General features: G+C 40.7%; 1 protein-coding gene across 1 annotated transcript in view; it reads right to left on the minus strand.

Annotated features, from left to right (window-relative positions):
- Positions 1 to 9132: 9132 nt before the first annotated feature.
- The window catches only part of GATA5 (GATA binding protein 5), a 55854-nt gene continuing 51433 nt past the window's right edge, over positions 9133 to 13553 (minus strand). Inside the window, exons 3-6 of the mRNA XM_089661559.1 lie at positions 13256 to 13381; positions 10845 to 10929; positions 10501 to 10622; positions 9133 to 9998 (exon numbers count right to left, since the gene is read on the minus strand). Of these exons, the coding sequence (XP_089517685.1) occupies positions 9852 to 9998; positions 10501 to 10622; positions 10845 to 10929; positions 13256 to 13381 (480 nt within the window). The 3' untranslated portion in view covers positions 9133 to 9851. The remainder of the gene's footprint in view (positions 9999 to 10500; positions 10623 to 10844; positions 10930 to 13255; positions 13382 to 13553) is intronic.

A 13553-nucleotide genomic window follows, 5' to 3' on the forward strand; every position in this document is an offset into this window, starting at 1 on the left:
AAGGCATCACATACTTCCAAGACAAGCAATTTTCTTGTGGAGCAGAAATGAAAGGCTGACAGTCTTTAAAATGTAAAAATCGCCAGGGGAGGTGACCTTTGTGCAGCTACAATGGAACTCATAAAAAAATAATAATCGTGCAGGTAGGGCACGCAGCACACAGTAGCACAAACAAGTATTGGAGCTGCAGTGGCAGTTGGTTGTAGGTTATGCAGAGATCCTAAATGCCAGAACCTTGAATATAAAATGTATCTGTGGCTGATAATATCCTAATCTCCCTCCCTCCTCCTGTCATGGGGTCATTTGAAGGAATATATTTGGCCTGAAGTTGCCTTCAGGTGGTGATCAGCCATGCATGCACAATCTGGCTGCTGAGCAATCTTTCCGGTGAAAAATTATTCTACAATCATGCAAATTTGTCTGCAGTCTCCTTGATCAAGCCACCCATAGATATTACAGGCAGTCCAATGTGGAGGAACGCTTTGACCACCCTCAGGACAAAAAATCTCCTGAATGCTTCAGTACATACCATAATCTTGGCCCTCCTGACATAACAAGTTTTTGGCAATCCCTAGAGAAGAAGGGAGATGTTCCTGTGAGAACATCTGCTTGGAACCATACGATGCACTTGCCCTATCCATTCTTTGACCATAAAGTTTTATAGTGCAAAAATCAACAGGGCAGAGGACACCATCTTCAACAGCCAGTATATATGTCACCAGCATGCCAACATTAAATGGGTTTTGGTGACATAAATACATATATTTACTGCGTAGAAACCATCTAAACGAGACCATCTCTCCACTGTAATCTAGGATTAGGAATGTCCATATATGGGTCTAATTCACAAATGTCTATATCCTTCTTCCAATGCACCTACTGAAGTATCCCTATGGTCCGTTTACTGGCAAGGTGTTTTCTGAAATGCGCATGTGTTATCCAATATGGGTCTTGTAGGACCCTGAGTCATACAGTATATTGCATCAGGGCTCAGGTGATTTAAATATGCCTCAGGCACCAAACACACATATAACCATTAGTATTAAATAAGATTTTCCAAGTGGCCTTTAGGCCCACAGAGACACAGGACCATGGAGAAGCTGCAACCTTGGTAGCAAGAGCCTACTTTTTTTTTTTTGTCAACATCCTGTAAATGATACATGAGCTTATGTGATCACGCTGTGGTTTCTGTACTACTGTTTGTCCTATTTAGCTTCTATTTGTACTGGTCTGTACTGCCTGGACAAGTTGTTCTATGTTATTAATGGTATATACTGCTGCTGCAAGTTGCTCTGTAGTTCTTATGGATTTGTAATAATGCCTGGGAAAAAAATGTTCTGCAGTAATAAAGGTGTGTATTGCTGTCTGAAAAGGTTGTCCAGTAAAAATAATGACCAGTACTACTGCCTGAATAAGTTCTCCCATGGTATTAATGGTCTGTACTACTGCCTGGACAAGATGTCCTACGGTATTAATGGTCTGTACTACTGCCTGGACAAGCTGTCCTATGGTATTAATGGTCTGTACTACTGCCTGGACAAGATGTCCTATGGTATTAATGGTCTGTACTACTGCCTGAATACGTTCTCCCATGGTATTAATGGTCTGTACTACTGCCTGGACAAGCTGTCCTATGGTATTAATGGTCTGTACTACTGCCTGAATACGTTCTCCCATGGTATTAATGGTCTGTACTACTGCCTGGATAAGCTGTCCTATGGTATTAATGGTCTGTACTACTGCCTGAACAAGATGTCCTATGGTGTTAATGGTCTGTACTACTGCCTGAACAAGCTGTCCTATGGTATTAATGGTCTGTACTACTGCCTGAACAAGATGTCCTATGGTGTTAATGGTCTGTACTACTGCCTGAACAAGCTGTCCTATGGTATTAATGGTCTGTACTACTGCCTGAACAAGCTGTCCTATGGTATTAATGGTCTGTACTACTGCCTGGACAAGCTGTCCTATGGTATTAATGGTCTGTACTACTGCCTGGACAAGCTGTCCTATGGTATTAATGGTCTGTACTACTGCCTGAACAAGCTGTCCTATGGTATTAATGGTCTGTACTACTGCCTGAAAAAGTTCTCCCATGGTATTAATGGTCTGTACTACTGCCTGGATAAGCTGTCCTATGGTATTAATGGTCTGTACTACTGCCTGAAAAAGTCCTCCCATGGTATTAATGGTCTGTACTACTGCCTGAAAAAGTTCTCCCATGGTATTAATGGTCTGTACTACTGCCTGAACAAGCTGTCCTATGGTGTTAATGGTCTGTACTACTGCCTGAACAAGATGTCCTATGGTATTAATGGTCTGTACTACTGCCTGAAAAAGTCCTCCCATGGTATTAATGGTCTGTACTACTGCCTGAAAAAGTTCTCCCATGGTATTAATGGTCTGTACTACTGCCTGAACAAGCTGTCGTATGGTGTTAATGGTCTGTACTACTGCCTGAACAAGCTGTCCTATGGTATGGTCTGTACTACTGCCTGAACAAGCTGTCCTATGGCATTAATGGTCTGTACTACTGCCTGGACAAGCTGTCCTATGGTATTAATGGTCTGTACTACTGCCTGAACAAGCTGTCCTATGGCATTAATGGTCTGTACTACTGCCTGAATAAGTTCTCCCATGGTATTAATGGCATGTACTACTACCTGGACAAGCTGTCCTATGGTATTAATGGTCTGCACTACTGCTTGAATAAGTTCTCCCATGGTATTAATGGTCTGTGCTACTGCCTGAACAAGCTGTCCTATGGTATTAATGGTCTGTACTACTGCCTGAACAAGCTGTCCTATGGTATTAATGGTCTGTACTACTGCCTGGACAAGCTGTCCTATGGTATTAATGGTCTGTACTACTGCCTGAATAAGTTCTCCCATGGTATTAATGGTCTGTACTACTGCCTGGATAAGCTGTCCTATGGTATTAATGGTCTGTACTACTGCCTGAACAAGATGTCCTATGGTGTTAATGGTCTGTACTACTGCCTGAACAAGATGTCCTATGGTATTAATGGTCTGTACTACTGCCTGAAAAAGTTCTCCCATGGTATTAATGGTCTGTACTACTGCCTGAACAAGATGTCCTATGGTATTCATGATCTGTACTACTGCCTGAACAAGATGTCCTATGGTGTTAATGGTCTGTACTGCTGCCTGAAAAAGTTCTCCCATGGTATTAATGGTCTGTACTACTGCCTGAACAAGCTGTCCTATGGTATTAATGGTCTGTACTACTGCCTGAACAAGCTGTCCTATTGTATTAATGGTCTGTAATACTGCCTGAACAAGCTGTCCTATGGTATTATTGGTCTGTACTACTGCCTGAACAAGCTGTCCTATGGTATTAATGGTCTGTACTACTGCCTGAACAAGCTGTCCTATGGTATTAATGGTCTGTACTACTGCCTGAACAAGCTGTCCTATTGTATTAATGTTCTGTACTACTGCCTGAACAAGCTGTCCTATTGTATTAATGTTCTGTACTACTGCCTGAACAAGCTGTCCTATTGTATTAATGGTCTGTACTACTGCCTGGACAAACTGTCCTATGGTGTTAATGGTCTGTACTACTGCCTGAACAAGATGTCCTATAATATTAATGGTCTGTACTACTGCCTGACCAAGCTGTCCTATGGTATTCATGATCTGTACTACTGCCTGGACAAGCTGTCCTGTGGTATCAATGGTCTGTACTACTGCCTGGACAAGCTGTCCTGTGGTATCAATGGTCTGTACTACTGCCTGAACAAGATGTCCTATGGTATTAATGGTCTGTACTACTGCCTGAACAAGATGTCCTATGGTGTTAATGGTCTGTACTACTGCCTGAACAAGATGTCCTATGGTGTTAATGGTCTGTACTACTGCCTGAACAAGATGTCCTATGGTGTTAATGGTCTGTACTACTGCCTGAACGAGCTGTCCTATGGTATTAATGGTCTGTACTACTGCCTGAACGAGCTGTCCTATGGTATTAATGGTCTGTACTACTGCCTGAACAAGATGTCCCATTTTAATGGTCTACACTACTACCTGAGCAAGTTGTTCTGTAGTATGTATGGTCTGTAATAATTCCTGGAAAAAGACCTGTAGTAATAACATTGTGTGTACTACTCCCTGAAAAAAAATTTCATATAGTAATAATGGTCTGTACCATTCTCTGTACTGTTGTACTGCGTAATCATGGTTTGCATAAGTACCTGAACAAGCTGTCCTGTGGTATTAATGGTCTGTATTACTGCCTGTATACGTTGTCTCCTAAAGATTGTCTTCTGCTGTTCCTGTTGATAAGGATTTAGGGTCACTAGATGACTGCATCCCTCTGTATGACCTTGATATACTCTCTGTCACAATTGTTTTTACCAATTCGTCATCCTCAGAAATAAAAGGAAACTTCAATTATCACCTTATTTTCTATACATACACATACTAAAGTCACTCTACTGTAAAAACCTTACCTTTTGCAAAGACCTTAATACCATTTATCACACAATTTATCCTATATGAATAGCCTCTTGTTTGTTAGAAATATTTATATGTCGCATAGCTTTCTTTTTTTTTTAATTCAAGAGCAGAACTTAACATTTTGAAAACGGTTTATGTTACTTTAGCTAGTTATACATTACTTAATACATATCCAGACTTCATAATGGTAGACAGTAGGTGGTGAGCTTTTAGAAAGAGCATCTTTTTTTTCGACAACGGATCTTATGAAATAGATTTAAAGGATAAGTTAACCTTTTAAAAAAGAATATTAAATGAACATCTTTTTTGTAGGTAAAAATTGTGAATGTATTTTTTTTTTCATTGAGAGCCTGTAAAGTTTTGTACCTGTGATCAGCAGATCATGGGTGCAATGCGGGGCTCTTGAAGACTGTCAGTGTAAGCTGATGCCTCATACGAGCAGGCAGTTACACAATGACAGGAAGAACCAATGAACTACCTAGAGAGTTCAGTGAATCTATGGACTACATAGAGCAACTGAAGTTTTGTAGCAAACGCAGCCGGTAGTTGTAGTTCCCTCATTCACAGAACTCCGAGTTAATAATGCGGACAGGTGGGCAGGGCCCCACATGGCCACGTCTTTTTTAAATCATGACAGCAGGCATGGGGAAAAGATCCCCAGCATGCTGTCACAGCAGAGACTCGGGGGGATGGGGAGGCACGGGGGCAGCTGCAGCAGTGACATGTTATACCCTGAATACGGGTGTAAAATGAAATATGTTATAATGTGTATAATACGTTATAAAATGTGAATTTATTATTTGACTAGCAGAAAGATCAGATTAAGTGCTAGTTCACATGTGCATTGGATGTGGTTTGAACCGCATCCAATCTGCATGACATGTGAAATAACATTGCCTATGGTGACTGTTCACATATGTCCGGTGCACTAGAGGTGCAGATTCAGTGCGGTTTGAAAAATCATCCAGTACAATTTATGAGCAGTGCGGACAGGTTCAGGTGCGATTTTCAGGCTATCGACTTCTATGGGAACCGTTTCTAAACTGCACATGTGCAAACAGGATAAAATCCTGACCTAATCCTGTCCTGAACCTGATGTAAACCTGACATGAACCGCTGAGCAACTACTGTGTCAATTAGCTGTGAAACCTGAGCTTCCATCCGTACCGCACGTGTGAATAGGCTATACGGAATGGCTCGCACAGGAGAGATACACCACTACTCTCTTCTAGCAGGGTGCTTCTTGTCACGTAGACAGTGCTGGGCTCACCAGAAAACCAGCAAACTTTGGCAACTGAGTGTAATGGATTTGCCCTTTATCAAATATTTATTTGTAAAACAAATATTTTTTTTAAGAAACCATGTACAGTTTAGAAACCTGTACTATTTCAAGAAAGAACTGATCAAAAAAAAAAGTGTACAAAAAAGTATGATTTACGTAAAAATCATACAACCCTAACATGGTCACTGGTGTAAATATTGTCAGCAGTTCACTGAGAAAACCAAGGACAGATTAAAAATGGGGATCTCTGCAGGGTGGAAATATGTCAGGGATATTTATTTATTTCAGGTACTTCTATAGCGCCATCAATTTACGCAGCACTTTACATATATATATTGTACATTCACATCAGTCCCTAACCCTCAAGGGGCGTACAATCTAAGATCCCCAACTCACATTCATACATACACATACTAGGGACAATTTAGACAGGAGCCAATTAACCTACCAGCATGTCTTTGAAGTGTGGGCGGAAACCAGAGTACCCGGAAGAAACCCATGCAGGCACAGGGAGAACACACAAACTCCAGGCAGGTGGTGCCGTGGTTGGGATTTGAACCAGCAACCCTAGTACTGCCAGGCAGATGTGCTAACCACTTAGCCACTGTGCCGCCCGTATAAGAAAAAGGCACAGCCATATGGGAAACCGTTATTTGTGTAATTATGCTGTATTTGTCACTGAACATTTAAAAATGGATTTACACTGTCCCCAACAGAAGGCACAAACATGCAAGACGAAACACTGTCATTGTAAAATATGGTGACACTATATTTCATAGCAACCTTCGAGAAGAAAAAAAAGTTTTCAGAGCAAGGCTGCTTTGGAGCCAAAAGAAAGAAAAACGCCATTAATTTCTTGTGACTAGTAACCTTAATTCAGTTTGATTTATCCTGCGGAGTGAGAGCAGGCATATAAATTTTAAGTGCAATCCACCTTTCCATGTGCATTACATCCTCAGTCCTGAAAACAGAACCAGCTATTTCACCGGTGCAGAGGTCAGACAAAGGCTGAGATTGGAAGGGCCTTGCTTTCTTTCTTCCACAGTTAATAAAATGGATAAGAAGCTGTAGTCGCCCTTTTGAAGGTCTCTTTTAGTGAGTCGTTTAGTGAAAGTGTGGAGGCGACTTTTATCTGCAGGAGAAATCGTGGGGGGATGACAGGTAATGATACAAATGTGCAGACGGTAAAGAGACACATTCACAGCACACGGCTGTCAAGCAACAAAAATGAAAAAAAAAAAACAACTATGATGCTTTGTGTCACATCACATTAGAACATGCTTAGATGTTGTATGTACGGAGAGTACGTTTTGCAAATCAGAGGTCTGTCTGGAGGCAGTTTGGACAAAAAAAAACTGCTTGCTGCTGGAGAAGCTTTTCTCAGGCAACATCCTATTCCCAAGGGCTTCAAAAAAACAAACTAACTACACACTATAAATCAGTCCGAGGTCCTGCATTGAATCCTGTCTGCAGCCTTGGAGCCCTAATATGTAATGAAGGGCCTAGAAACAATCTTCAAAGAACTCTACTTTATGGATAATCCTCATTCCACTGAGGAACGCTGAAGCCTTCAAATGACTGGACTTCAGTTTGCTCTGACATCTGAGCTAAAGCCACCACTACCACTAGCAAACGCCTAGTCATCAAGCAGAAACAACAAAAATGGGTTTGTTGGTGTCTAAAAAGGCAACCTTTAAATCTTTGGCCTCCTTCAATCTGCTTTTTATTTGCAGATAGAAAAGTAAAGAAAGAAGAAATCAGAGAATAAAGGTAACAAAGAGATTTTTTTTAAGGACTGACTTTCATCCAGCAATGGCCTTATCTTGAAATATACAGTACTGTGCAAAAGTTGAAAGCTTAGTAATACACGATCAGAAAATCATACGAAAAATACGGCTTTCGAAGCGATCGTACAATAATCTGATAGTATACAGCTTTCGTTCAAAATTATTGGAGAGACAAGCACGGATGTTTTTTTTGTACGATTCCAGATTGAGCGATTTTCGTTTAATCAGCACAGTTTTCGTCCGAAAATACAATACGAATGCATTACATCACTTCCGAATTTTTATTCTGTCGTACAAGAATTTTTGAAACTTTAGTAACCTCCTTACTGTCGATATCAGACTAGCATGCAAAAACAAACCCGACGATCAATCGTCTGATATTCTCATTGTTTGTACAAGGCTTTAGTTGGGCAGCTTAGCCTTGTTTCCATGTCCTAGGTATGAAAATATAGGAATTGGGGTGCAGAAAAATGGCAGTAGGTCCTCTGGACTGTTGAGTGGAAATCTGAAATATTTGGCTGTAGTAGGAGGCAGTTTGTTCACCGAAAGGCCGGACAGCGGTACAATAATGAGTGTCTGCAGGCAACAGTGAAGAAAGTTCTGGGCTGCATTTCTGCGAATAGAATTGGAGATTTGGTCGGGATCAATGGTGTCCTAAATTCTGAGAAATATAGGCAGATATTCCATACCATCAAAGAGGCGTGATATTGGCCCCAAATGTATTCTGCAGCAGAACAATGACCCCAAACATGCAGCCAATGTCAATAAGAACTATCTTCAGAGTAAAGAAGAACAAGGAGTCCTGGAAGTGATGGTTTGGCCCCCACAGAGCCCGGATCTCTATATCATGGAGTCCGGGATTACAAGAAGAGACAGACGGATTTGAGGCATCCACAGAAGATATGTAGCTGTTTGGAACAACCTACCTGCTGAGTTCCTTCAAAAACTGTGTGCAAGTGTACCTAGAAGAACGTAATTGATGCTGTTTTGAAGGAAAAGGGTGGTCACACCAAATACTGATTTGATTTTGATTCCTCTTCTATTCATTTACTTTCCATTTTGTTAATTGATGAAAATAAAATGATTAACATGTCTATTTCTGAAAGCATACATAAGTTATTGCATTTTTTCACACTTGCCAAAAATTTTTGCACAGAAATTGCTCCTTGAGCTCACAACAAATGACACACTCAAAGCCATACTAAACAAGTTTCCTAGATCAAGGTTTGCACCTCACAGGATAATCTCTTTCCCACCTGCCCTGCATGCGTCTTCAGCCATTATGTCAGGAAAAACATTTTTATTGAAGGCGCACTTATGCAACAGAAAAGGCGACTGTCGTTAGAATTTCTCCATTCTTCTACATCCTGTTATCCAGAATTTCTTTTGAAAGAGCAACATTTTCAATGGTTTCAATACAACAACAAGGCAACCAGCAGCACCCTTGGCACATGCCACATGACAAAAGATTCTTTTCAGGTCTTCGAAATACCAAACCCAAAGAAAGAACTCCATGGTTTATGCTTTGGATAGCATTCTCTTTAAAATTTTAACCAAAAAATTCACACAAAAAAACTATTACACATTCTGAGTTTTGCCTTAAACTGGCATTTTATAAATCATCAATTATTACAATAAACCTTAACTGAATAAAAACATGTAATTTACAGATAAAAAGTGCACACGACTTTGTGCCAATAGTTAGATAAAATAATTTCATCTCTGCGCCATATTTTCACTCTTCATTAGAAAGTGAAACCAATTGCACTTAAGGTATGAAAAGGGAAGTAATTAGCACTTGGCAAAATATATTTTTTTAATGGCTATGTTAGGAATGCTGTCTTTTTATTTTTTCCCAAGGACTGAGGTGGTGTTTTTGACATTTGATAATCTCCAGTTCCAACTTTTTGTTTCTTTTTTTGATTGTCGAGGATGTCAAGGATTTTGGATAAGAAGATTCCCCTGTAGCCGAGACAATTTAAGGCTTTCAAATAAGGCAAAATGTAAATTATTTTGTGTTATCTGTGATTGTACTGACCCTGTCCCATCACCTTCTGGATCTCATACAAGATGCTACATCCTCCTCAGGGAAAGCGGTCTTCTCCTCCTGAGATGCAGGATGCTGGGAACACCAGACATCATACCCACAACATCTGTTCTTTCTGAGGTTTCCAGACTTGCAGCCACTGATTGTAACCCCTAAGTTCCCATCTTGTTTTGCTTTATAGTATTTTGAGGAGAGACCCCCTTTGGCACATGTCTACTTCAGACAAAATTGTCTCTCTGGTCCAAAGTAGTTTTAATTTAAGCAAGCGCTAGTGCACACCATGAGTCCTGACGAAGAGGAACATTGATTCCTGACTGTTGGCTCAAGCCAGTTTGACTGAAGGGGTATTCATCTGAAATAAATTTTAGCTCATGGGACCCAGGTACAAGATCATCTGTTTGACCCTATAAACAAAACAAAATAATACATGAGACCATCTATGCTATTATGCTAGTGGAGCAGATTAACAACCATAGTTGACCATATTTCATGTGTGATCCCATAATGAAACATTCATTATTTGGGTACGGCTATGGGTGCGAACCACCATGCTTTTGTTATTTTATTAATACAAATTTTAAAATCACTTTTCTTTTACTAATTAGATATACAGCCCTCTGTTCCTTATGCAAAAGGATATAACATTTCTATTACTTGCAGTACATTTTTCTGCTATCACAGCCATGATTTATAGTCATTTCTGTACAACGCGGCTGCTCTCACATATTTACACATTAAAATAATAACAATAATCATGAAATTACAAGATTGATTGAAGGAAGGGAAAGGTTTTTTTATGTTGGTCATAGCATTTAAATTTCAGATGTAATTTGATGTACAAGGTAAACTTGTAAAGTTGTTAATGAGAATAAAGAAAGCCACCATCTGTCAATTTGGGTGCCTTACCTGGGAAGCAGCTCCCATTCCCTGCCCCGAGTACTGTACAGAGAGAGCGGGTTCTGTTTTTAATACCGGTGTAGTGTCTGTTGTAACTGAGGACGGTGAGGTATTAGCCGAGGCTGATGACCCTAGAAAAGCATACCAGATTTAATTAGAGATGGAATGCCAACAGCTACAAAATACCACATATACTGTACAAGTGCATCAGGGGACCAATCTGGACAGTTGACATTAAATGCTCAGAAAAGAAAGGAGTGGACAGTCACAATAGGGCACTGCACCTTTTATTGTGTGTTGAAGAGCCCTTTAGTATTTGAAGATTAATTTGATAGTCTGATATCTTTGATTACCTGTGGAGTTCTTTCCCTTAACATTTTTGGGCTTCCTCTTTCGTGTCTGTATGATTTCTTTCTTCATGGCTAGAGGTCGAGGAACCTAAAGCAAAAGGATAATTTTTTAAAACATTTCTATAGGGGGTGAGAGGTAACATTGATTTTAGTGTTTAACAATTCAGTGACTATTTTTTCTCTCTCCTTTTTTACAATTTTACCTGGCTCTGCCTACAGTTATAGCTGTTTCCCAAACCTGTTCTCAAGTTCTGTAAACAGGTCAAACTCAGTTCTTGAGGCTTTAAAATGATATTAAAGGTTTAGGGTTTTTTCCTTTTAAGAACATGTCATACTTAACTACTCTGTGTAATGTTTTTGCACACAGCAACTCCGGTTTTCTCCTTCTTAGTTCCCCTGCTGCTGCTTCTGGCTCCTTCCTCTTGACTAGTGCGTGCTCACTCCCGAGCCCCACTCTATGCATCCATAAGTGACACAGAGTCATGGTTAGGCCCCACCCCCACTCTCTCTTCATTTTCTCACTGGCTGTGATTGACAGCAGTAGAAGCCAATGGCTCCCACTACTGTGTTTCAGCCAATGTGGATACAGAGACCCGGGACAGCCAAGACTCCCAAGCACATCACCGGATCAAGAGGGGGCTTAAGCGTGTATTAGGGGGGCTGTGGGAGAGCTACACACAGAAGGTTTTTTACCTTCATGCATGAAGGTAAAAAAACCTGTAGCCTTTACAACCACTTTGAATGCTCCTGATCATTATGTCCTTGCACAGATATCTCAGCTTGTTAGTTGAAGAGGATATATTCAGCACTGATTAGGAAAGTTTTATACAATGTTCGGGGTTAAATAGTGATATGCTGGTGATATATGGCTCAAATTCCATTTAATTCCTAATTAATTGGCTGAAATTTGATCTATGGGTGGCACTGCCGGCACCACCCAACTCGACAAACTGTAATCTAAAAATCAAAAGTGTCAGGCAGGAAATTCTCGTGTGATCGGCAACATTAGCTCTTGCAGTGTCTAAACTATCAACAGAGGTTTTGGTTACAGTAGATGGAATAGATGTATCTATAAAGAGTGTCTCCCTGTGGCTTCTACACTGACTGCATAAGGAAGCACAGGTGACTGGAGCTGGGTTGCATTTTTTTTCCACAAGGAAGCCCAATCAACAATGAGAAAAACTATAACTGATTTTCCTAATGTCTAGATTAGGGGAAATTAATTAAAATTCAAGGAGTTCTGATTGCTAGAATTTTCTTTGAGCCGAGGTCCAAATCTCTTTAAGTAAAAGCAAATAGAACCACCTTACATAAGGCATCCCCATTAAAGTACCTCTTAGTTCAGCTGCTCCCATCAGAGTACCCCCTTGCAGTGGGCAGCACAGTGGCTAAATGGTTAGCACTTTCTCCTGGCAGTACTAGGGTTGTTGATTCGAATATCAACCACTGCACCACCTGCCTGGCGTTTGCATGTTCTTCCTGTGCGGGTTTCCTCCCGCACTCCAAAGACATGCTGGTAGGTTAATTGGATAATGTCTAAATTGGCCCTAGTACGTTAGGGACATTAGAATGCACACCCCTTGAGGGTTAGGGACTGATGTGAATGTACAATATATATGTAAAGCGCTGTGCAAATTGACGGCGCTATATAAGTACCTGTAATGAATAATAAATAATATCTGGCATCACCATACATGAGGTTCCCCCATCAGTGTGCCCTCATATCAGGTGTCTTCAGTAGGGTTCCCCCTTACATCAGGTGTCCCCATCAGAAGGCCACCGCATATCAGATTCCCGCATCATAGTGCTCCCATATCACAGTACCCCCATACATCAGGTTTCCCCCATCAGATTGTCTCCACACATCATATTCCCCATCAGAGTCTCACTATAGATCAGTAGATTCCAGATTCCCCATCAGAGTCTCACTATAGATCAGTAGATTCCATTAGAGCCAGGTGGGGACTGGAATTGGGAGGAGAAGTGTGCTGCAGGGGGTGGGGCACACACACGACATCATTGATTGCTATGATGCCAGTAATCCTAACAAACAATGACTGCAGGTTAGTGAGGATCCAGCACAGCAGAGTGGTGGGCCGAAAGTCTGGACTGGGCTGTCAGTAGGTCCAGATCGAGACTGCGGTCCACCATTAAGTGAAGGCTGGTCTAGATGATCTTCTAAACAACGCTAAACACCATGTATAAATACGGGGAAGAAATATGGATTTGTTTCTTATGACATTCAATCTCACAACACAAGCATTCTCCATTCTGCTTTTTAAAACAAATTAGACTGTGTCAGGTTTGTTTATTGAAAAGTCCATGGTCATTACCAAGATGCTTTATATATTCCAGCCATCCAGACCACTGCCAGTAAAATGCTATGAAAGCCCTCTTGTGACACAGATTCTTACCCCATGTAATTTCATGTAAAGGCCGCAGGCGTTGCACACTGGTTCTCCATCTGAGTTTCGCCTCCACAAGGTTGTGGTAGTTGTGTGGCAATTTGTACAGCAGAGTCCAGCACGTCGAGAGGAAGACTGCAGGAAGAGAGAAAGTAATAACTCACTGAGGTGTTTCTGTTACTTTCTTTGTAGTTTGGAATTTGCATGCTTTGGAAACATGTTTTATACTGTCATTACACTTTAAAACAAGTGACCTAATGGTGCTCAGTGTCTGAAAGAATTCATTTTATTTCCCTTCACAATTAAT

The sequence above is a fragment of the Staurois parvus genome, unplaced genomic scaffold, assembly GCF_062004578.1.
Source record: "Staurois parvus isolate SC_StPar_1 unplaced genomic scaffold, SC_StPar_1.0 ptg001349l, whole genome shotgun sequence".
NCBI lineage: Eukaryota > Metazoa > Chordata > Amphibia > Anura > Ranidae > Staurois > Staurois parvus.